The following is a 25,644-nucleotide window of genomic DNA, read 5'->3' as shown; positions in this document are numbered from 1 at the left end:
TATCCCAAGATATTTGCAACCACTGTAATGTGACATTTTCGTGAAAATATCGGTGATAAAAATCATAATGCTGCTACTACTGTTACAGTTTGGTACCTATATTCATAAATGAAGGAAATGCTGAATTTTAGTTGGAAGTTAGTGAAATTGAAGGTGTCATTTTTTTTCCCACCCAAGCTCATGGGTCCCCTGAACTCTAAGCATGGATATGAGGTGAAGGATTCCTCATGGTGTGGAAATGACCTTCTGCATAGTTTGCCTCCCCTCTCACTTTGCCCTCAAGCCTGCCTCACCTCATGTTATTTTCTCGTTATTATTTAATGAAACAGCATTGATGTAAATGTGGCCAACATTTGATTGGCTTGACTCTGAAGCTGGATGTCAATCAAACATCCACCACGCCTACGGTCCAGAGGCAAATAAGAGCGGAAGGGAAAAGGCCTGTGTGTTGAAAACCTGTTTAACTAGAACCTAATCACCCAGAAGGGAAAGACAAAAGCCATCTTGTTCCAGGCTGGATGTCCAGCAACCAGCCCAGTGCCGGGCACAGGAAAATCTCTCAACGCGTATCATTTAATGAAGTAGCAACAATCAATTAGCCATGAGTAAGGTAGAACTTCCCAAAATGTCTAATCCCACAGGCCAGCATTCCATGGGTGCCTCTGCTGGAGACTTTTTGAGACAAGCGGACCCACTATTAACCAGAAAGAAGTCACTTCCACAGGCATTCCACAGATATTCGAAAAGAGCTGTTTCCAAAAAAAAGCAGAGGATATGAAACTTTTTCTGTAAAGGGCCAGAGAGTAAACTTTCTAGATTTTGAGACTATACGATCTCTGGGACAGCTACTCAGCTCTGCCATTGTAGCTTGAGGGCAGCCATACATAATATGGAAACACATGTGCATGTCTGTGTGCCAATAAAATTTTATCAATGAACTCTGACATTAGAATTTCATGTAATTTTGGCATGTCCTAAAATGTGATTTTTCTTTTGAATTTTTTCAGCCTTTTAAAAAGGGCTCATAGGCCATAGGAAACTAGGTGGCAGGCGGCACTTGACCTGAAAGCCGTGGAATGGCGGGTACAACTCTGGTCTTACTCTCGGTCAGTGGGGGGGTGGTTTTTGCCAGTCTGGACTGAGCGTCCCTCTATGCTGGCTTGGATTATGTTTCCTGCCATGACCCAAGCCCTGTCCCACGTTTAGAGATTTGCACCTGCAGAGGCTCCACTCGGACTCTACTCCTCCAGGTCCCCCCACGGCTGGCTGGCCCTTTCTCATCTTTCAGGTCTTAACTCAAATGTCCTTCCCTGGGCCCCTCTCAGAGTAGCCACGTTGACATTCACACCGACAACCACTCACTTGTCTGAGGACTGCTTTCTTGTCTTCGCAGCCCATGCCCTCTTGCCCTGGTCTTACACTGCACGTTGTCGTCTCTCCCTCTACAAAGCCAACTCCTGTAAGGTGGAGGCCTTCTCTGTTGTGTCCCCTGCTGTGACCTCTGTATTAATGCACTGCCCGGTATCTGGCCCCATGCAAAGTCTTCCCCAATACTGGTTGGAAGAATTCGTTGTGTGCACTGGGGAGGCTAGAGCTGAAAACTGCACAGCCAAAGTTGTGCCACCTCACCTGGTCCAGGAGGCATCCGGCTTTATTATCATTTTGTCATCATCATTATATCAACTTGTAATAATTTTGGGAAGTAGTGACATACGTGTTCGAAACATAATCTTACACAGAGCCTGATACACAAAACAGGTATAATGAAGTTGATTTGTTTGAAATGAGGGTAGGAAGTCCCCCACAGGACTCTCTCAGGCACACACCCCTCGTGGCCCCTTCTGGAAATTTCCATATCTTCTTCCCTTCTGAGAAGCTCTTTGAAAGTCCCTGTCCTAGAACTAATATCTGAGGCAACTCTTCCCTATTTAGTCCAAGGTTACTGGGAAGCTCCTTCTGTCCTTTCCTTGTAAGCTAAGGAATTATGGAGTCAATCGCTTCTAAGAAACTCCTCTTGAACCATCCAGAGGATTTCCTTTCCCAAAAGCATTTATAACCCCGCTCACAATTAAATTCTAAGAAAGCCATGGTGCCACATTGGCCGTCCAATGGCTTTGTGATTTTGTGGAAATGTGCTGGGCTTCAATTGAGTTCATTTTTTAAATGGCCTTAATAACGCCAGCCCTTTGCGCCTCACACCACAGGTTGGAGGGTTGTGGGAAGAAACAGAGTGGAATACACTTTCCAGAATGTGGAAGAGTTGGTGGCCTCCTGGCCAGTCTGATCAGGTTCAGGCTTTGCACTCTTGGGCTTCCTTCTGCTTGTTAGTTTGCTCAAGTTGCCCTAACAAAATACCACAGACTAGGCAGCTTAAACATCAGAAATTTATGTTCTCACAGCTCTGAAGGCTTGAAGTCCAAGGTGCCAGGGGGGTTGGGTTCCTCTGAGGCCTCTTCCCTTCGTTTGCAGACGACCACCTTCTTGCTGCCTCTTTCTCTGGGGTCTTTCTCTGTGTGTGTGCATGTCCCTGGTGTCTCACCTCAAGTGTCCTGATCTCTTCTTATAAGGACCCCAGTCAGATTGAATTAGGGGCCACCCCAATGGCCTCGTCTTAACTTAATATCTCTTTAAAGGCTCCATCCCCAAATCTAGACATATACTGCGGTATGGGGGTTAGGGCATCATCATAGGAATTTGTGGGGGACACAACTCAGTCCATAACACTGGCTTCTTCCACGTTGCTTGTCAACAAAGCTTTGGTCATCATTACTTGACCGTCTGTGGTAGATCCTCAGGACCACCTCCCAGCCCTGCCCAGCCTCAGAGGGAGCAGCTGGTGGCGATGGCAGCCCTGCCTACAGGCTTTCCATTAAGTTCCTTCACACAAGAGATGCTTCGTTTAGAGCTATGCTAGGAAGGATTGAATGTCTTCTAGTAAATTTTATAAGTGGGGCATTTAAAATACTCATACACATCATTGCTTCTCAACAGCTGACTTGGGGGTGGAGGAAAGCCTTGAATTCCTTCCAGAAAGAAAGCCTGGTTCAGTGCTTTTTCAGGATCACAGGGTAGGGTCTGAAGAGGCCTCTGGGAGGCAGTGTGGTCGGATGGTAAGGGAGCAGGTGGGGCAGGGAGGGGTAAGCAGAGAAGGTTCAAATCCAGGCTGCACCTCTTACCAGCTATGATGACCATTACTTCATGTTCCCGTGATCCAGTTGACCCATTGTACAAAGATCCTGCTGTCAGTATCCACATGGGTTTTGCTGTGAGGGTCTTTCTGTCTCCCACCAGCCTCACACAGCTTCTGGCACAAATCCTCATTATCTGAAAACAGCGATTGTTGTTCTAACTGAAGTGCAAACAAACGAACCAACCCTAGGGACTTCAAGGTCGTGTACGATGCGAGGGAAATTTGGCTGCTCACTTTCTGATTTGAAACGGAACTCGACAGTTGTGCCTGAGACTTGTAAATCAGGGTCCCCTGTCTTTGTAAGCAGGAGTGCATTACGTTTGTTTGTTTTTTAATATTTGTGTGTGTGTTGTACAGGAACTGAATCCACCTGGAAATACAGATTTAGGAGTGGAGAGAAGTGAGAGAGACACAGACACAAAGACAGAGACAGAGAGAAGGAAGCAAGGAAGGCTATCATCATGGAATTGCACAAGTCACGTACTCTATCTACCCTGTCGCTGCAAGAGCGGTTAATTGATTAAATGGCAGTAATCAATCCATCAGTCAATCATGCATTAGAGTGGTAGCACATTAGAATCCCCTAGGAAACCTTTAAAAACCCAGTGACCAGGCCGTACCCTGGACCAATTAAGGCAGAATCTCCAGGAGTGGCATCAGTGTTGTAAAGGTCCTAGGCAACTCCCGTGTGGAGTGGGGCCCATGTGGAGACCCGCTCAGAGGCAGGAGGCACGGTCAGATAACTCTGTGCCACTGACGAGCTGTGACCTCGGGCGAGCTGCCTAACACCCCTGGGCCTCCGTTTCCTCGTCTGTCTTAAGGATTAGATCAGACATAATTGGTTAAACCTTTGGGCTCCAGGTCAAGAAAATACCAAGTTGATAAAGAACAAGGGTTTCTTGTTACTATTCTCATTGTCATCCAATGGACGTGAAGTCTGGGCCTTCATGACCACCACCTGCAAAATGGTGGGGGTGGAGGCATCATTCATTTTCATTTCTGTGATTCGACAAAGGTACAGCCAGGGCAACGTATGAAGGAAAGCTCGTATTTCTTCACTGAGTGACAGCCAGGGGCCAGGCCATGGGCTGGCACTTTGGAGACTTGTTGACCACAGCAGTCCCCACCCCCCCGACCCCTCCCTTCATGAAGACTAGTGGGAGGGACAAGCAGTAAACCAGTGTTCACACAAAGCAATATATTATTCATGACAAGTGGGGTAAGAGAGAGGAAATCTGGAAATCTAGTCTAGATTCTGGGATAAGGAACGGTCTTTCTGAGCCCGTGGTATTTTAGCCAGAGAATGACCGGGAGCAGGAATTATCCAGGCAGAGTCATGGGAAGGGCACGCCAGGGGAGGGGTTCAGCAGGTGTGAAGGCTGTGAGCGGGCGAGGAGCTTGACATTTTGGAAGAGCTGCTTCTGTTTAAAGCATAAACAAGTGAATAAAAGAACATCTTTTGCTCTTAGAGCATCTCAAGGGACTTGGACTCTCCATAATGTGCTTTGGGAAACACTGGTAGAATCAGAGGAGACTAGGTTTGAGATCCAGACAAATCTTGGTTTCATTCCAGCTTCTCTAGGAAATAGCTGTGTGGGCGGTGGGGACCATGTGACCTCCTGAACCTCTGGTTCTTTATTTGTAAAGAGGAAATACTAACTCATGTTTTCCCAATCTAGTGAGAGGATTGGTAATTGTTAGCAGCAGTCAGATTGGTAACGGGTAATAATTATTATTATGAAGCAGTATGGTGCCTTGGTGACAGAGAAATTGGGGTTCAAATCCCAGTTCCATCACATTCCAGGCCATGTGATCTTGGTCCCTTTATTTACAGCTCTGTGTGTCAGTGTCCGACCATCGAAAAAAGGACTTCGTAAGAGTTATCTTTGGGGATGATTATCAGAATTCAGGAAAACAACCGCGGTCCAGCTTCACACAAAGAGCAGGTTCCCAGTGAATGAAACACCTATCATTAAAATGAAGGCAGACTCTTCTTGGAAAGTGGGAGGGTTTGCCTGGATTACCTAAACATGTGTTCCTCTCACGAACCGCCTTTTGCAGTGTAGACACATCACAAACAGTGCTGCCATGGGCTTAGACACATAATCACAGTGGTAAAAAAAATAATAATAAAATAAAAAACGGCCTGTTTATTTTCCACACTAGGAAGGCATGCCATTCTTCCTCAAAGCCAGCAAGTCCCGTTTAGGCAGCAGTAAAGCCCCCTAGCCGCGTCCACACAGTGAATCTTGTTCTGTGGTAAGTTAGTTGTAATAAATCACAGGTGGCTCTGCACTCCACTTAGAGAAGATGGGTTCCACTGTGCATCTAGGCACTGGCGATTTGGATTTTCAGCTGTCCGGGTTGTTTATGGTGGTGTTTGCCAGCATCTAGACCTCTTTCAAACAATTTAGGTACCCTTTTGGAGTATACGAATGTGGCCCAATAAAAAATGGGCCCAGGGAAATTGCTTCCTTTCTTTCCTCTATGGCCATGCACCAAAAACAACCATATAGGAGACCTGTCAAATGGTAACTACATAATTGCCAAACATGAGATGATAATGAAACCACATGGAGAGTGTTCTCTTCCATTTTCAGGCTATTGTCCTGGTCTCTGCCACCCTTTTAATTTACTTCTTAAAAGGACGACAACAGCTGGACAGGTTTTCCGTCCTTATCACGTTTCATTATATAGCTTTACTGAGCAACGTGCCTTTAGAAGCTTCTAGTTAGTTCCATTGACAGCAATAAACACTGGCTGGAGAACAGGCTTTGAAGTCAGACAGACCTCAGTCCAAATGCTGGCCCTACTACTTGCCAACTCTCTGACCTCCATTAAATTGCTTAACCACTTCAAGCCCTCTGTGTTCTCATCAGTAAATAGGAACAATGAGGTCTGCTGTCAGGTATTACCGTGAAGCACAGAGCTTATAATGAGCACTTAATAGAATGGTAGGTATTATGGCTGCTTTCTACTTTCTTCTTCTTAATATCCACATCAAATGTTTTGAAATGCTATTTTATCCTTTTTTTTTATAAAAGGAGAAAACTTTTTTTTAGCTTCACATCTGAATTGACAACTGATTTCTTTTCAACATTTGTTTAATGCATGAACTAAAGAACCTTTCTTCTACTTATTTTTTTTAAATTTCCAGAAGGAAAGAGTAATCCATTTTCCAAGACCTGATGATTACTTTTTTCTAACACATAAGCAGAATTTTATGTATGTGTTTTTTTATTCTATATCTAATTCCACAGCCCTTTTAAGGTATGATATTGTATGCAATGCAATAAAATCATAAAAGAAAAGGAAATCATTTTTAAAATCTACATTTTATTGAGTGCTAATTGTGTGCCAGTCACCATTTGTGGAAGGTACTATTATCCTCCTGTCTTTTGAAGGTTTGGAAACTTAGGTTCAGAAAGGGTAAGTCATTTCCTCCAGTGTCATGCAGCTAGTAAATGGCAGAGCCAAACTATTAACAGATAGGCCAAAGGAAAATGGAGAGAGAATATGAAGAGAAATTGATGGGTACAGCATGTAGCCTTAAGAGGTCACGCAGTTGCTAGCGCTGAGCCACCAATTTGCCTCCGAGCTTCCAAGTAACGAAAGCAAAAATGGACACATGATTCATCCTAAGCTTGACCTCTTTCGTGAGGAAAATATACACCAGGGTTAAAGAATGCACGAAGCTTTCCTGATACTTAATGTCTGGCAGTAATTTCTTGCAAAGCTTTTCTGATACAGTGCAATAAAAACAATAGGAGGTTCCCATGGTACAACCAAATATTTAAAATGGGAATCATGTCTTTCTGCAAAAAAAAAAAAAAAAAAAATTTAACCATTCCTTTCTGCAAAAATGCGTTTCACTTAACACTGGCCTCCATCTCTTTTTAGTAATTATTCAATCCAAGCTTTGTCAAAGCATCATACTGAGAAGAGATTCATGTTAAAAGCTAGTTGAAGGGAGGGAGAGGAAAATGCCTCTCTGGGCCTTATCATTTTTATTTAGATTGATGTACCTTTGGTTATAATTAGAGATAACTGTACAGCAGTTAAGACTTCATAATCCCATCATTAGTTGTCAAGAGATTTTTATAGGGCAAACCCTCATGCCATCGCCTTCATTTCTGTTTCTTAACTACTTGAGTAGCCTGAAGTTGAAGAGTATGCTTTAAGGAAAAGATTTTCTGCTGCCATTGAAATCTTCTAAGCTGACACACAAGTACGGACACAAATGACACCTAGTGACAGCATTTGCACCACTCTCAGGAGGCCCCACATCTTCCTGACATTTTTGTTGTTGTTGTTCTCCAAAATGTCAGCCTGTTTCTGCCAGTTTCATTCACCAGCCATTTTGCACCATGATGAAGAGATTTTAAACCATTTCAAGGGTTGCCTATTAAGTAGACAAAAAGGGAACTTTTTTTTTGCAGTTTTTTCTTTTTTATTTTCAATTAAAGTTTATTGGGGTGACAACGGTTAGTAAAGTTACTTAGATTTCAGGTGTACAATTCTGTAATACGTCATTTTTATATCACATTGTGTGTTCACCACCCAGAGTCAGTTCTCCTTCTATCACCATATAGTTGATCCTGTTTACCCTCATCTACCACCCCCCACCCCCCTTACCCTCTGGTAACCACTAAACTATTGTCTGTGTCTATGTGTTTTTGTTTCTCTTTTTTTTTTTTTTTTTTTTTTTTTTAATATTTTATTGGGGAAGGGGAACAGGACTTTATTGGGGAACAGTGTGTACTTCCAGGACTTTTTTTTTTTCAAAGTCAAGTTGTTGTCCTTTCAATCTTAGTTGTGGAGGGTGCTGTTCAGCTTCAAGTTGTCCTTTCAGTCTTAGTTGTGGAGGGCGCAGCTCAGCTCCAGGTCCAGTTGCCGTTGCTGTTGCTAGTTGCGGGGGGCGCTGCCCACCATCGCTTGTGGGAGTCGAGGAATTGAACTGGCAACCTTGTGGTTGAGAGCCCACGCTCCAACCAACTGAGCCATCCGGGAGGCAGCTCAGCTCAAGGTGCCGTATTCAATCTTAGTTGCAGGGGGCAGAGCCCACCATCCCTTGCGGGACTCGAGGAGTTGAACCGGCAACCTTGTGGTTGAGAGCCCACTGGCCCATGTGGGAATCGAACCGGCAGCCTTCGGAGTTAGGAGCACGGAGCTCTAACCGCCTGAGCCACTGGGCTGGCCCTGTTTCTTTGTTTGTCTTGGGAAACTTATTTTTTTAATTATTTCCATTTTGCCCTCTCTGATAGACACTCAAAGTTGGTGATACAAGGTAGAGGTCCGCTTAAAAGATAGTTGCTCTGGCAATGATAAGAAAAACCCATCGGAAACTCTCCTACAGCTTTAGAGCTGTAGGCAGGTGACTGTCTGGTTTGTGTCATGAAGCATATATCATACATTTGAGACTCATGGTTGATTTATCACAAGTTACGCTTTAAAAGAGGAAGTTCAAAAGTTGAGATTTTCCAGTGTGTTGATTATGACCTGCGTGCCATCTCTATTTAAATGTTCCAAGGAGAAGACCATCAAGATCAATAACAGTATTGCCTCCCAGTCTTCAAGGGTCTAATCAAGCACAACCTTTCACAAAGAATTTGTGGTCTTGTGGGTACAAATCTGATGTCAGGAAAAATTAGTTTAGTGGTTAAGAGTAAAGTCTCTGAAATCTAGAAAATATATATTCCAATTAAATATTGGAATATTCCGTTCCACTTACTGTCATGTCACCTTGGATAAGTCACTTCAATTATCTAAACTTCAGGTTTTTTCCCCTGTGATACTGGATACCACTTTGGGTTGTTGAGATGATTAACGGAAATAATGTGTAAGTTGTAGGTCAAAAATTAACAGTCATGACCCAGATGCTACTAATATACAACCTTTAAATTATCATTGACTCAACCTCTTCAAGCTTTGATATAATTTAAAAAAAAAAAAGTCCCTCTCAACATTCATAAACTCAGCCACTTTGTTCTATCTGATTTATTTTGTGACCTCCTTCTCTAAGAACAATTAGTCTATTTTCAGTGACGGGAAAACTGCATGGAAGAAGGGAATTAAGAAAAGGCAAAAATACATCAGGTAACATTTTAAAAGATTATCCACCTACTCGCATGAAGCTGTGTCTAGCATATAAAACGTATGCAATACATTTCAGCAATGATTTTATTCATTCTAAGGATTGCAATTGGTCCACCAAAGTTTAAGGCTTTCTGCACACAGAGATTTCTCTTAGAAAAAATTAGGTGAAGCACTAAGGATGAAATTCAGCGGTGTAGGTAAGCCGATTTGGATTTTCAAATTGTAAAATCAATTTCAAAAATATTAACTGCAGGTTTCTCCCGGGATTGCGTGGTTACAAATCACTCATCTCCGTTTCCTTTTGGCTTCCTGTCAGACTGTTTTTTAATGATACATTTTATATATGTTCAGCATTTATATTTCACTCTTATTTTTGTCAGTTTTCAGAAGTCCTGAATTAGGAGTCAGGGGTCCTGACACCATTTAAATCCTGACCCCTAACTTAATCTCATGGAAGCAAATTATGTAAATTCCCTCAGTCTCAACCTTTTCATCTTCGGGCAACTACCGTGTTTCCCCGAAAAGAAGACTTAGCCAGACCATCAGCTCTAATGCGTCTTTTGCAGCAAATATTAATATAAGACCTGGTTATATTATATTATATTATATTATATTATATTATATTATATTATATTATATTATATTATATTATATTATATGAGACCCGATCCTATATTATATTAAAATAAGACCAGGTCTTATATGAATGTTTGCTCCAAAAGACGCATTAGAGCTGATGGTCCAGCTAGGTCTTATTTTGGGGGAAACACGGTAATACTTATCCAATATATTTCAGAAGACAATATATATGAATGTGCTTTGAAAAAATGTAAATTGCTTCAAAATGGAAAAACAAATTATTCTTTGACGTTGAAAGGACTAAACATATGGTAAAGCTTCTTGGTATCCATGTATGTTTCTTTGGACTAATTTTTCTAGTCTCTTCGTTTTTTCTTTACATGTTGTAAATTGTCTCTTTGATAGAATTAGAGAAGTAAGGATTCCAGGTAAATCTATTTTTCACTTTGTGTCATTTTAGTAATAAATTCTTGAAATTTTCTTTTCCATATATGAATAGATAGACTTTCAACTTATTGTCTTTAGGGCTTCACTCACTCAACAAATATTTGTCAAGTACCTACTGTGTGCCAGACATTGGCATGTGTGCTTGGGATACCACGGTGATCAAAATGCAGACAGTCCCCACCTTCCCAGGGCTTACAAGCCAGTGCAGGAGGCAGACACCAAACCAAAAATCACATATATGACTATGTTTAGGAACTGCAAAGAGTCCCATAAGACAACATGAATGTGCGATGTTATAAAAAAGGAACTTAGTCAAGTCCAATGGGTAAGAGAAGACTTCTCTGAAGAAGTGACACTTAAACGGAGACTTTAAGGATGAGAAGGGGCTAGCCAAGCAAAGAACAAGAGGAATAGCATTCTAGGCGGAAGGAACAGCACCTGCAAAGACCCTGAGGCAAGTTTCAGGAGCAGTCAGGCCAGTGTTCTTGGGACATACCAGGGAGGGACAGAGACCCAGGCAAGGTCAGAGGAGTAGCAAGTCCAGATCGGGAGGAAAGTTTTAGAAAAATAAGGCGTTCCTTTCTAAGTGCAGAAGAGGTCACTGAAGGATAAGCTGGGAGGAAATGGGGAGTGACCACTTCAATCTATTTTAAGTTTTCAGAAGGTCACTTTGTTTGCTATATGGAAAACGATCGACTGGACAGAGTGGAATAAAAGAGAACAAGGGGAGGTTAGGACAGCCATAGGCGGGCGGGGAAGGGGGTGCAATACGCACAGGCTTGAACTGGGGGGATGGAGAGGGAAGGCGAGTTTGGCAAGGAATGTTATGCCTAGGTGTCAAGGATGACCCAACTTGCTGGCTGGAGCTATTGAGCAGTCTGAGCTTGCATTTCTTGTGAATAGAAATGTTGGAGGGGGGACAGACTGGGGGCAGGGCGATTCAAGCACCGTGTTTTTGCAAAAGTCACCTTCGAGGTACTTGTGAGATACTCCCATAGAGACATCAAGAAGCCAGTTGGGTGTATGGACCTGGAACTCACTGGCATCGGTATACAGATGATATTTAACGTTAACAGAACTGGCTGCTGCAGCCTAGAAAGGGCCTGTGTAGGGCAGAGGGAGGGGGGGTCTAACCCTTTGCAGACACGTGCGGACATTTCTGAAGAAACATTTTATAATTTCCTCTTTACTATTCTGCAGTAAAATTCGTACAGCAAATGACCAGCCTACACACATAATTTCAAAGAGAAATCATCTTATGCTGTGACTGCACAGTAAGAAAGAGAAGGAAAGCATTCGGGCACAAGAATTCACTAGAACAGGCCTTCTCCCACGTGACCATGCCCGGGAATCACCTGGGTATCCTGCTGCAATGCAGATGGCGAAGCAGCAGGGTTGGGGTGGACCCGACACTCGACACTCGGTGTTTCTAACCGGTGGTGGCGGTGCCGCTGCTTTTTCCGGCCACATTGAGAGACGCGAGGTCCTCAGAGGAATCACGAGGCAGTGCAGCGTGGGCTCCTATGTGTTAGGTTCAATAACTACAGATCCGTTTGGGGCTGTCGAGGGGGCATCTCAGAAATCAGCAGTTTTGCCAGAGGTGACTTGACTTTCTAAGACAGCAACTAACTCCCCTTAAAATTCCAAGTCACTCATAGTTTCTCTTTGTTTCCAAGACAGCTTTATGTCTGGAAAAGTGATGTGTAAGAAACTGCACGAAAAACTATGTGTTTATATGTAAACTAGAGTAAGGTTCTAGGCTCACAGTAACTGCAAAACCTTTTTCACCTGCGTCAACAGTTCTGAACCAGCGATCGTTTTGCTGCCTCCCCCAAGGGACACTTGGCAATGTCCAGAGAGCTTCTGGATTGTCACGCTCGAGGGGAGGGGGATGATACTGGTGGGTAGAGGCCGGGAATGCTGCTGAAAATCCTACAGTGCACAGGACAGTCTCCCCCAACAAGGAATTGATGGCCCAAAATGTCAATAGAGCCAAGGTTGAAAACCCCCGACCTACAGAGAGGTTTTCAAAAACAGTGCAGGATGAGGGGCAATACCACTGTGTAAGAAACTGTCCCACACATTGTATGGTACCTAACCTCCCCAGCTGCTAGCCATCAGATGCTAGAGGTGCATAGCAGTCACAAAACATGCCCTGGGGACAGTATCGCAGGTCTGAGAAGAGCGGTGGAGAGCCGGGAGAGAAGAGGGCAGGCAGGACCCAGCGAGCAAGGGCTAGGAGAGCAGAAGAGTCAACCAAAAGGATTTGCCAGAGGGACTAAACATCGTAGCAGGGCCAAATGAAAGTATATATAATCCTGTGCATCTTATAGTGGCTCTGCCATTAATACAAAATAATTACCTCTTTTCGCCTGGCTTTCCCTCACAGACTCTCCTTAATGAACATTGCCAATGACTTTGTAGATACACAATTAAAACTTTTATTTGTCTCTGTTTTAGTTTTATAGTAGTAGCTCAACATATTAGACGGGGGGAAAAATACCCATGCAGCAGCAAAGCTTGACCTCAACTCCCATTGGAGAGGCAACCAAGAGTCTTTGCTTTCTGTTTCTCTTCGTTCATTCTCCACAGTTCATTCTGACAGGTGAGAAATAATAACACCAGTTCTCATTCTTCATCCCTGCATTTTCTAGTTTTAATTTTCTGCCAGGGTTTCATCTTTAGAAACAGAGAAAAAGAAGGTTTTTCTTCTTCTTTTAAAATAAAGAATAATAAGAAAGGGTATACTGTCCCAAAGTGCTCCAAGATTCAGGTCTCCTGTTGACCATTCTCTTCCGGTACAGGAACACTGACCTTCCAGAAGAATCTACCACTTCTATCAACCATAGTGGGATATGAGGAGCTCTCTCGGATGGAAAATAGTATCATAGCCAGGTTTTCATTGAAGACACTTGTATCTGGAATTTAACTGAGTAACTGTACTATACTCTTGGGGAAATGACTCTAGATTATTAATAATGCTAGTGTTTAACACATTACTATACCAAACCATCACAGGTAATATAAAAAGCAGTAACTTAAAAGACCAGAAGAATGGGATCTGAATACCCTACCTCCCACTTACCAGCCAGGTGACTACAGGCCAAATGGCTCCCCCTCTCTAAATCTCCATTTCCTAGGCTGGAAAGTGCAGACGCTATGACCTCCTGTGACATTGTGACATTGATGGGAGGTGAGGCATGGACTTCGCATGGATAGCATGAAATAAACTCAGAAAATGTCGTTATCACTACAGCAGGATCCTTTCATGCTGAGACTCAAAAAAAGCCAAGTAACCTGAGTCAAGAATCCCAGACTGAGATTTTAGGAGCTGATCAACTTCCTTTGTTTTTGCACAAGAGTCTGTCATGAATGTGTTTTCCAGAAGATGATACTTCAGTATGTTTGTGAGTGTTTTGTAGGGAAGAAAGGAGTTAACAAACAAATCTGGGAAGCAGTGAGTTAAATAAAGATATATTGTGTTTGGTTGGGTTGGGTTAATTGCAGGACTTCTCAGAGTCTTTAATATGCTAATGAGTATTGTGAATTTCCAAGAAGAGGACTATAATATAACAAGATTATTATTTTCTTTCTCCTTGCTCCCCTTCCCAGAGCAAGCTTTGCCCTAAGAGAAATCCAGACAGAGAAGTTTGGGTGTTGACCAAATCTGGAATGGGTTCAAGGGTAAACAATGAAACAAGGTTCTGTATCACCGATATCATATTAATATCATGGCTGGAGAAAACAAGGGCCTCAAAGAGACGTTGTTTGAAAACACACCCCTCACCCAGGACTTCATCCTGCTTTACAACGGAAGGGAAGATAGACTTTGTCTCTCTTTTCTCTTCCTCTCTTTCCTTTCCTTCCCTCCCCTTACCTTCTGCTGCCGTTGCATTTTCTGGTCTCCACTTTCTTTCTATTTCTTTGACCCATCTCTCTTCTTCCAATGATATGGTCATTCTCCTTCAAGTTTCTAGACATGCCAATGGGTTCCAACGCAGTCAGAGGAAAGACTACTAGCTTTTGTCTCTGAAATGCAAACCTCATGTGGAAGGGAAACGGTGCCTTCCGCTGATGGTGCCCATCTGTAATCTACATCGAGTGGCCTGAGGAGGGTGTGGGGGCTTTCAAAAGGGAAGGCCAAAATTTAAAGCCATCCTCTGCTTTTTATTAGCTGTGTGACCTTGGGCAAGTCACTGACCTCTCTGAGACTTTTTTCCTCTTATTTTTAGACTGAGATTGTTTCAAGGGTTAGTTGTAACATGTGTAAAGTACGTGGAATTTGGTAGGTATATAGTAGCCTACCAAATTGCGAGTATTATAATCATACTATTTCTTACTAAGGAATCATTTCTATTGCCTCTTATGGTAATTTTGCACATTATTTTTCTACACACATCAAAAGTCATAGAATCTTCAATTTGTTTTTATTCTTCTACTAGAAACTTGGAAATTTTCCTTTTCCAAAAGACTAATTATATGTTAGGTCCAAGGTGTGTGTGTTTTTTTCTCACTAAAATGAGCACTACCATTAAATAATAAGATAGAATCCAGGAATGCCACCCAAATTGGGCTGATGGAAATTATATGCATTTTAACAGTAATCCAAATGGCACACATGTGAAAAAAAATACTCACCTAACTAATCTCCCATAGCAAAGCATACTTTAAGTAGCACTTCCCCACCACAAAAATGGTCCTGTCTTTTTTTTAAGTTTTTTTTTTGTCAATTACCATTGACATACAATATTGTATTAGCTTCACATGTACAGCACAGTGATTAGAGTTTTATATCATTTATGAAGTAATCACTCTGATAAGTCTAGTACCTATGGAGAAAATGGTCCTTTCTTCTGACTCAGGAATTGCGCCCTTGGGAATGTAAGCTCAAGAGACTATAACCTATTGAAAGACGTTAGACACAAAGCTGTTCAGCACAGTGTTACATATCGCTGAATAAAACTGGAAGCAAATTAAATGTCCAACATCAGAGAATGGTTTAATAAACTCTGATGATGTACGTGATAAAACACACAGAGCTATTTATAATGGCGCTTGCAAGTGAAAAAATACAGACAGAAATATTACATCACTTACAACTATGTAAACCTAACAAAAATGCATGGACAAAGAAAACACTAGAAGGAAATACAGCAGAATGTGAATAGGAGTTCTCTCTGGATAGTGGGGCCATTGGTTAAATTTTTTTGTTTTTCAAAATGCTTTATAATAGAAAAATCATACATTATATTTTTATTTATATATTGTGGTGAAATGCACATAATATAAAATTTACCATCTTTATCATTTGTAACTGTATATTGTTGTGCAACCATCACCACCATCCATCTCCAGAACTTTTGCATCTTGCAAAACTGAAACTCTGTCCCCATTAAACAAGTCTCCATCCCCCATTCCCCACAGCTCCTGGCAGCCAACATTCTTCGTTGCGTTTCTATGAGTTTGACTACTTTAGGGACCTCATATAAGTAAAAGCATATCGTCGTTGTCATCTTATGACTGCCTCATTTTCACTTAACATAATGTTCTCAAGGTTCATCCATGCTGTGGAACGTCAGAGCTTCCTTCCTTTTTAAAGCTGAGTAATATTTCATTGTATGAATATGCCACATTTTGTTTATCCACCCACTCATCCATTGATGACCAGTTGGATTCCCTCCACTTTTTGGCTGTGGTGAATAACGCTGCTGTGAATGTGGGTGTACAAATATCTCTTCCATACATTACATTTTGAAGGGTTTTGTTTTATTTTCCTAAATTGGCTCTTCCTTTTTATGTCCCATTAACAGGTTATATCACACCCTAAACTAGACGTAACCCGGAGTCTATGCAGAACATTAATACCAATGAAATAGTATAGATGGGCAATTTGACGACGTGGGAGAAATAACCACTCGGGTTATTCCTCAGAAAATAATGCATCTTTTTTTGTTGTTCTGATTCCCATTACAGGACAAATGCCTTAGTTTCAACTTTCCAGCCTGGATGCCCCTCACACTGAGTTTTTCTTCATTGCACCACCCTGCTTCTGACATTGAACTCCTCCTGACACCCTGCTCTGAGAAGACTGCCAAAAAAAAAAAAAGAAAAAAAAAAAAAAAAGGAATCACCCCAGCCATTTCTCTTCATCCTCGCTAACAATTTGGTAATGAAGTATTGATTTCCACTTCTCTGCTTATGGACGATAGATTTTCATTGATAAACTGCAATGGGGCTGTCTCGTCTCCACGGTCCCCTTTTCACTGTCACGAGAAAACAAAGTGCCACTGAAGAAAAATAATGACTGAGAACATTGATGTACTTATTTTGTCAGTTTGTAACACTTGACAGGAAAGGGTGGGGGGAGTATAAGTCTCCATAGTTTAATGTCCAAGTGGGCTGCACTAGATGTAGACTCTTGGAAGCTTACTTTTCATGGTAATGTCCATTTCCTATTTATAACCCCTCTGGGAACGTTTGTCTAAAGGAAATGTTTCTGTTCAGTGCAACAATTACGGTTGCACCTGGATTGCCCAGTCCTGCCCCTGCACTAGGGAGCCATTAATCACCGCAAAGTGGAAGAATTATTAAGTTAAACCAGAGTTTGAGCCAAGAAAACCTCTGAACAATGTTCATCTTCTGTGAAAGTTGTTCAGATAGTTAGGCTTAACCATGTTGCTGCCAAAGACTTTTTTCCCATGCAGTGGTGGGCATCTTTATTATCATCATGAGCCTAATTGGTTTAAAAAAAAAATAGTTGTAAGCATGCACCACTGTCATATGAGACCTGCAAATTGGGAGAATTGGGGAAGTAGGTAAGATGCGGAATCGCAGTGAAAGCTCGATGATGAGATCATTGCAGGGTGGAAAGTTCAGCAGCAGCCTTTTCTGGTAATGTCTCCCCGTTGTTTATAGGCTCTAAAACACAGCTTAGCTTTAGAGGCAACAGAAAGCATGAAATAGGGTGTCCATTTTAAATGTGTTTCTGCAACTTTTTTCATTAAAACTTTGAGGGCCCAATTTTAATTTGTGGAATATTCCCGTTAATAATGAGATCTAATTAAGACATCCATTAAAAGCCCGTTAAAGTTAATTTAACGTAAAAATTCCAATAGAACTGTATTAGATTTTCTCCATTAAATTAACGTTATGGATTTTTAACGGATGTCTTAATTATACATTATTATTAACAGGAATACTGTATTACACGGATTAAAATCAGGTCCTAAGTCAACTTGGAAAAGCTAAGAGCATGTTTTAATATTAAAAGTCTTGCATATCTAGTGCACACTTTGGAAATGCAGGAGTAGATCTGTTTACTCTAGTTGAGCATTTTCTATACAACTGAAAGCAAACTTATAATAGATAAATCCATCATTGCATTTAAATAATGAATTTCCATATTCTCAAAGAACAAATAAGTCTGGACTGTGTTGTAAACTGCTACTCAGCTATAGGTGAAATAGTTAAACTATTCTAGGCACAACACTAGGAACTAGATGACTTTGAAACAAAAGAAATATTTTTTGTTGTTGCTTTAATTAGCAAGGTTATCACACACACACACACACACACACACACACACAATGTCAAAACCAACAAAGTGAAGCCAAATATATCCTCTTCACCATTTCTCATGGAGGGTGCCTGTTGGAATTGTTTTGGAAATTTTGACATGATCCCTAAATTCAACATTGGGATTTAAAAAAAAAAAAAATCTTCTTATTTACCTCCTAGGGAAAGTGTTGCCCTTATGCCACATATAATAGCAAATTGCTTTTTTTATGGCATGCATAACCTAGATGGGAAAAAATATGGCGCTTCGGGGAAGGAGGGAAAAAGTAAATGAAGTTCCAGGAATGTCATTCTGAAGTAATGAGGCATGGACAGAAAATATACCCCTCACATCATCGGATTGAGATGGCAGTCGAAATAGCTTCATTGAAGTGTCAGCACTCATCCATCAATCAATCACCCACAAGGAAAAATAGCAACAGTACAACGGGGCGGCTTTTATGGGATTTACTCATGGGCATAGGGAATAGCAGCTCAAATGTAGTTCTGACATGAAAAGCAAGGTGCTGATATTATTTTTTATGATGGGAGGATCATAAAGTGAATTGAGAACAGCGAGGTCTGTCTTTGCTTAACCTATTCAACCAGAAATGAATGGAGCTCAACTGGAAAGGAACAGTCTTCGGATGGGTTAAGATTGAAGGGTGGACTCTACTGAGCACGGTCCTTCGACAACGAAATTCTATTAAAGGAAAATCAATGCATTAGCATTGGGGTTCTTAAAGCTGTTAAAAATTGCCTGCTCCAACCCAGGGTTATTAGACAAAGTTTCACAATTCAGATTCTGCCACAACCGTTCAAAAGCTCTGGCTTGAACTGGGGAGGGGGGCAGGGAACACTACAGTTCTCAACTCCATGGAAATAGTTTCCCTTCTAAGAAAGAAAAAAAATAAATCATCTGCTTCAACTTATAATCTACATGGTTTTGTTAGTGCACTTTCTATGGAGGGCTGGGGTGGGAGGCGAGAAACAAAAACATTGATAAAGTTGGTGAGACTCATGAATTGTCGCTTGGTAACCATAAATGTCACCACTGAGGGACAGCTGCTAATGTTCTTAGGAAACAAAATCTGGGCTCCCGCTGTGAAATACACACAATTCTGAGTATATTCCTAGAGACCAAACCTGTCTTCATTTGGCAAGTCCTGTGAGGCTTCTAGAAACTTCTTTCTAGAGGGAAAAACTAATATGGATTCAGGAGAATTTTTTTCCCTGCTTTCATATCATCCTTTTCCTCTCTGTTAATAAATGCAGTTCTGGTCAATGGAAACTTTACAAATAGAAAGGAAGAAGACATACAAATTACACTTGAGTATCTCCATTCAGGCCACCAACCCTTGGTATCAGTGAGGGTGAGGGATGGCCCTTCCTTCCCCATCCCCAATGTACCCAACAAATACTAGTGTGTACCTACTGTGTGCACCACACTCTCTAGGTGCCATGAGATACAACCACGAAGAATTCACACGACATCTTGGTCCTCCAGTTGTTATAAAAATAGCTGATACGACACACTCGGGGGAAGAGCTCACGTAAGGTCCAACTCCCCTCATGTCATTTGCGTTTTATTTCTGTTTTTCAAAATAATATTTCAGTATAGGGAGTTCTCCTTCTGAAAAGCATACAAGGAGGAAATAGCTTAAAAATAGGTCAAGGCCTAAGAGCAGAATATAATCATGGAATAAATTGGATAGCCCAGACAGTCCCCACAGAATTTCTTTAAGGTCACAAACAGATTTCTTAAAACTCACCCCCAAAATGTGCCTGCTTGGTTGTTTGAGTCTTGTATAATTAATGTCGCAGGCACAAGCCATGGAACGTAGTTGAAAAGCAGAAAACAAACAAATGAAATGACATGTTTGGAAAGCATTTAGGGGACTCTGGTTAAGCAGTGAGGAGATGTGTGTGAGTGTGTGTGCGTGTGTGTGTATTCATACACAGATATGAATTTCACTGTCATTTTCCAGGGTCCATGGACAGTGCCACAGTAAGAGTCTATGATTTTCTGAAATTGTTCACAGTAAACCCAAAGATTACAAGGCCTTCAGATGTGCTTGCATTCTGCTGCTCTTCCATCTGTCACTTCCCAGGTTATTTGTGTTCGAAACTTTTTCATTGGGTTTCATTTTTTAAGCTTGTTAAATGTTTTTCTTTAAAAAAAAAAAAAAGCACATTAAAATGTCATTTTCACATTATCTTCTATTCTCTGAAACAAGAATAGAAGTGTGTTAATGAATGCTGAAATAATAGTAATAATAAGGAAATATATTGAAGGCTTTACACACACACACATATACATTGTACTTCTAAAGAGCAATAAAAGTAGTATCTATTTTGAACCTGCATTAGGCAAAAAAAAAAAATTACAACTGAACTTTCAGTTTATTTTTTTTTCCCCTGTGAGATGTTAAAATGCTAATTTCATTTTCTCCTTTCCTATATGTGGTACTTTCTCAAAATATCCATGAAATACTTTTAGGCAAAGAATGATCAGGAGACAAAGATACAAATTTCCATCCCCCCAGCCAGAGAGACATGTTTTTATTGTACAGAAGCATGAAACATTTCGGAACTTGTGAACCACCTTTAGAATTTCTACAGGGGGATTTTACCTCTTCATCCAAAGTCAAAGCCACTTATCTCCTTTGGTTTCCTGTGACAGCTTCAGAGGCATATGCAGATATACAATTTCCAGGCTCTAGTTAATCTTCTTCCAATAGTTATGAACAATGGGCTAACAGGCATGGGTGTTTCTCCAAAAATTATTCATGCGCAAGGCAACCCAAAGCTTCAGGGAAAACTAGAAATGTTTTATGGATTAGAAAAAGGCTGTTTTAAAATGCTAGTACCAGGTGGAACGCTATGTCTGCAACAGGACTGTGCATTTCCTTTGGAAAAATACATTGCAAGTAAAAGGGCTCTTCCAATTGATGGCACCACGATCTGACACCTTTCAGCACACAAATGATTTTACCAATAGCCAAATGATTATCATGAAGGCCTTTAAAAAAACAAAACAATCTGTTTCAGGAAGACAGATTAAACACTCATAGCCCTTTGTACGATGTTTATCTGCTTAAAACCACTTTTGGAACTGCAAATAATAACCCTTTTGTGAGAACCCCCAAGAGAAGTTGCAAAACTTGAACAAATGCATTACTTAAAAAAAAAAAAAAAAAAATCTACCACTCCCTTCAGCCCCTCCAGAAAATGAATTTCAGTGTGTTCAACTGAATTATCTTGAACCTGAAACCTACATCTGGATATCTGTCCCCAGGCAAAGGCTTATATTTACAGAACTTGAACAATCATACAATTATATCTCAAACGTGAAGACTTTGTACAGTAATATTTTCACTTTCTAAATGACCCATATAACACCCAGGAATTGTAAATGTGTATGTATATTTTTAAAACACACAGAATTCAACCAGTCTGCAGAGAAGACGTACAAACTCTTCCTGTCCTGCGTTGAGATAAATACTACGGAAACATTCCAGTTTTACAATACAATATTTTGGCTTATGACACATCAGATGCTAGAATGTGCCGCCATACAAGTCAAAAAAAAGCTTACATATAAAACAATTCTCATCTGGCTCAGGGTTCCTAAATGTCATAATATCTCGGGATACAATATTACATTTTGGTCTCTGATATGCTGGGATCTTTCTAATCTTTTCCAACTTTGATTCCTAACAGCCCAGTACTGTCAGCATGAATCATAAACTCCCACATCCCTTCAAAATCAAGAAGGGTAGCTGACCGTACAGTCTCTCTAATGGTCAACCAGTTTTTGCTCTGCAGAGTACTTGTAGCTTTTTAGAAATTTTGGCATGAACCACGTTTACATTATGTATTTGCCCCCTTGAGTTAATTCCAGATTTTTTTTTTTCTGTTGAAAAAAAGGCAGTGGGGGAGGTAGGGCGGAGTGAGTTGGGAGAATTACATTCATCCTTGCTCTGATGGAAAGTGTTTATTTGCCAGCAAAGAAAGGCAAACACGTTTTTATATTAGGAAAGCAGATTAGTCATTTTCAAAGGAAAATGACAACAACTATACCTGTAGAATATTTCTGTGCAAGCGTACTAATTTTCTATTGCCTGCATGCTGTATATAGTACATCTGCCTGTATACTCGGAGGAAAACCCAGGCTGCTTTCCTTGTGTACAATGCAGCTTGGATGGCTGGGAACGTAAGCCTTCCGTACATTTTTATACTGTACATGTTTGTATATACTAACTATATCACCATGTATGAACACAGATTTTGTTATATTTGCTTGTTTCTGTTTCCTACCAAACTGGCCCACAATGGAGATTCTTTTGTATAGAAAAAAAAAATATGCTTGTAATTTTTTCCAGATCATTCTCTTTCAAATAGCTTATGAAAGAAATGAGATCTGAGTTTACAAAGAAACTCTAAGACCCAAGTTTGTCTGTCTGCATGAGTCCCATCCAATTACTGGACCTAGGGAGGAACCAACGACCTAATTCAGAGTTTTCCTTTAAAGGCATGCTTTACCCCTTGGGAAAACCTCACACACATCCATGTACAATGGTCCTCTTTGTATTTTATCTAATAGTGCCTGAAATTTTTTTTAATGTCTTCTTAGAGGAAGAATTCATAATTGTCAAAATTTGAAACATTAGCTTAATTTTGTTTTTATGACCTCGCAATTCTTCTCCTTATTTATTCGGTTGCTGTTGTAATGGGGCCGCAGGCCATTCCTGACATCGGCGTGTTCTTCTTCTGCATTAAGGATGTTTTTAAAATTATAGAGATTATTGAGCCAACAGGCTGTTTTAATCAAAACCATGTTTCACTTGTTTTTGATGATTATAAATTGTCCTTGCAATTGAAAAAAAAAAAGTTTTCTGCTAGGAAAATTATACCACCCTGTGGCCAAACAGATTCATCACAGATAGGCATCTGTGCCCACTTTTCTGGGATCTGGAAAATTCTTCCTTTGGCTGGCCACACTTACTTTTATTCCCCATCAACCCGAACGCGCTAGTGCCCAAATGCAGTCACTATTTGCAAATTTCCAAAGGTTTGGCTGAGTCGTCACTGCGCAAAAAACAAACAACCCAGCTGGAAATGACGGCTTTCCAGCTTAAAAAAAACACAGGGATTTTCAGAAAAGGTGCTCCTGCTTTTGTCCCTTGGTGCCACCATCCTGTCATCCCTCCTAATTATAAACAATCTGGTCTTGATATCCCATATCACTTAAATCAGGTTGAAAGAAACATTTGGATGAGTCCTTTGTAGAGTAAAAATGACTTGGTTTGGGTGCATTCAAGGTATATGCCTGTGTACGATGCTGCAGCATTGAAATTACCTCTAAAAGAGGAGGTTTTTTTAAAAATATAATCTTACCACTAGAAATAGATTCTGATGGTGGAGATTAAGAAAACCCTTAAATTATATCACTGAAGCCATTATTTTTTACATCTAAAGAGCTGTGTGTTTTTTTTTACAGAAAATCATTCTACTTTGAGAACTGTAATTAAAGCCCTAAATAATAGATGCTACTTCTTTTAGCTATTGTGAAAAAATACTAACAACACACTTGCCAAGGTTATATGGAGCCCCTCATTTCCATCAAAAAGGTTTCTATAAGTGTATTATTTACATTTTCCAACATGATAACTCTTTCCTTTGTGACACAAAAAAAAGTCTTTTTTTTTCTTCCCACTCAGCAGTTATTGGAAATAGACTGTTCCCATCTGAAACCTTATCGTAATTTGCATCAGGAAACCCAACTGCCGACATTAAGGACCTGGGTGTGTTCAATTATGATTTTGCTGGAGGCTGTCCCTCATTTTAATGCTGCAGATATTGAACCACCTTTCTGAAACCTAGCTCATACTGTAGAGCGCAGACATGCCTCTCAACACCATTAGCTTTGCAAATGGCTTCATTTCAGTCAACGCCGACTTCCGCTTTGGCCAATTGAAAAAATGAAAATTAAAGGAGAGAAGAAGAAGAAAAAAAAAAAAACACAGATGCACTTAAAACATGAAAAGAATTATTTATATGATAAAAATATATTTAGATTTTCAAAGCACAAGACTGAATAGAAGTGCTCTTTTTATTCTTTCTGAAGATGTTACTGTTAAATGTCTTTCTACATCAGGCTTAATAAATCTGTAATGACATTTGATGGATTGATTTCTGCCTATGTGTGTTTTTTAAAGACAGCAAGAGAGAAGGGAGGCAAGGGAGAGGGGAAAGAGGGAGTGGAGGAATAGCACTGACCCCCCCACCCCCGGCAGGGGAGAGGGAGCAAGCAAGGAGATATTGGGTGGGCCTCTCTGTTGCTGGGACCTGCGGAACCATCTCCAGTGGATTTTTTTTTTTATAAACGCCAGCACCCCTTGCTTGGTTTCTGGGCTGCCTTTGCATGCTCTCAAATCTGGTCAGCTTGTAATTTATGATGTAATCTCAGCAGAGGCTGTGGGCAGCTGTCTCACAAATTCAAGGATGCAAGGCAGAGAGGGCAGACATGATTGAGACAGCCAGGCCTTCTCCACCTCAGAGCAATGGGCCTGCTCGACCCTCGGTTTCCCTGTGTCCCCCCTGCATGTCCTCGGATGTGCCGGGAGAATCGGACCATGTTTCACACACAAGCTGCCCAAGCACATGTGGATGCCCCACCAGATATGATCTGTCATCTGCAGAGCCAGCTTACAGTGTCCGTGTTGCAAGGCTGCCAGAGACCCACACTCGTGACACTGCAATGGCTACGGTATCACCTGTGAGCACCACTTCATGGACCTGGCCCGTCTCCAGGCCATAAAATATGAGCAGCCAGGCTAGAGAAAACCAGACAGGTGAGGAAAGGGGAGGCGCAAAGGTAGAGTGTTGGAATAAGCAGTGTGGACCCAACCAGAGTTCTTGGTCTTCATTCACCTAGTGACTTTTTATTGAGCTGCTATTCTATGCTGGGTCTGAGGCTGACACTGATAAAGCAATGTGACGACAGTTGTGAGAACTGGATCTAGAGTCAAACTTACGTGTTAAAATCCGGGCTCTGTCCTGTGTTATCTCTGTCATCTAAGGCAAGAGTCAAGGAAGAACAGAACATCATGAGGGGACGGGGATAGGGACTATAGCAGCATGGAGGTGGCCCGCAACCAACCTGAGACATCACAGAGGATTCCTGAAGGAAGCGATGTTGAAGATCACTTCTCAAGGGAGCATTAGAAGGACCAAAAGTATCCAAGACCCGTAACCGCTTCCTTCCCCACCACATCCACAAGCCCTGCTGCTTCTCACGTCAACATCCAAGTCCAGCTGTTCACTGAATATCTACCTGGTCTTCTACCTGGTCTGTAAACCGTCCATCCCAAATCCACTCTCCGTACAGCAGCTGGAGTGGTCTTTTAATACCATAAATCATTTCATGCTATTTTGCTCCTAAAGACCAAAGGTAGGCATACATTTTCTTTGACGGGTCAGAGAGTCAATATGGTTAGCTTTGTGGGCGATCCGATCTCTGGGCCAACATCTCCACTCTGCCATTGGACTGAAAAGCAGCCGTGGACAGCAGTAAACAAAGGGGTGTAGCTATGTTCCAATAAAACTTTATTTACAAAAGCAGGCAGCAAGCTGCATGTAGCCCAAGGCTCACGATTTCCAACACCTGGGTTTCTATTTGTCTTAGACTGATTTCCTGTGGGCCTGGAGATGAGGATGTAGTTTCTATCGGAGGGGAAGCCAAGAAACATAGGCAGTGGGATAGAGAAGGGAAG

The 25,644-nt window shown here is 41.2% G+C and overlaps 1 protein-coding gene across 2 annotated transcripts in view; it reads left to right on the top strand.

Annotated features, from left to right (window-relative positions):
- Nucleotides 1-24,061, top strand: part of TSHZ2 (teashirt zinc finger homeobox 2) — a 420,481-nt gene extending 396,420 nt beyond the window's left edge. For both annotated transcript variants that reach the window (XM_019726070.3, XM_019726068.3), the window contains exon 3: nucleotides 16,286-24,061. In XM_019726070.3, the coding sequence (XP_019581629.3) occupies nucleotides 16,286-16,287 (2 nt within the window). In that variant the 3' untranslated portion in view covers nucleotides 16,288-24,061. The remainder of the gene's footprint in view (nucleotides 1-16,285) is intronic.
- Nucleotides 24,062-25,644: the final 1,583 nt, after the last annotated feature.

Source organism: Rhinolophus sinicus, chromosome 13 (genome assembly GCF_057876585.1).
Source record: "Rhinolophus sinicus isolate RSI-liver-muscle chromosome 13, RSI-T2T, whole genome shotgun sequence".
Taxonomy (NCBI): domain Eukaryota; kingdom Metazoa; phylum Chordata; class Mammalia; order Chiroptera; family Rhinolophidae; genus Rhinolophus; species Rhinolophus sinicus.
The sequence above is the reverse complement of the archived record's forward strand: the minus strand, read 5'-3'. Positions and strand labels throughout refer to the sequence as shown.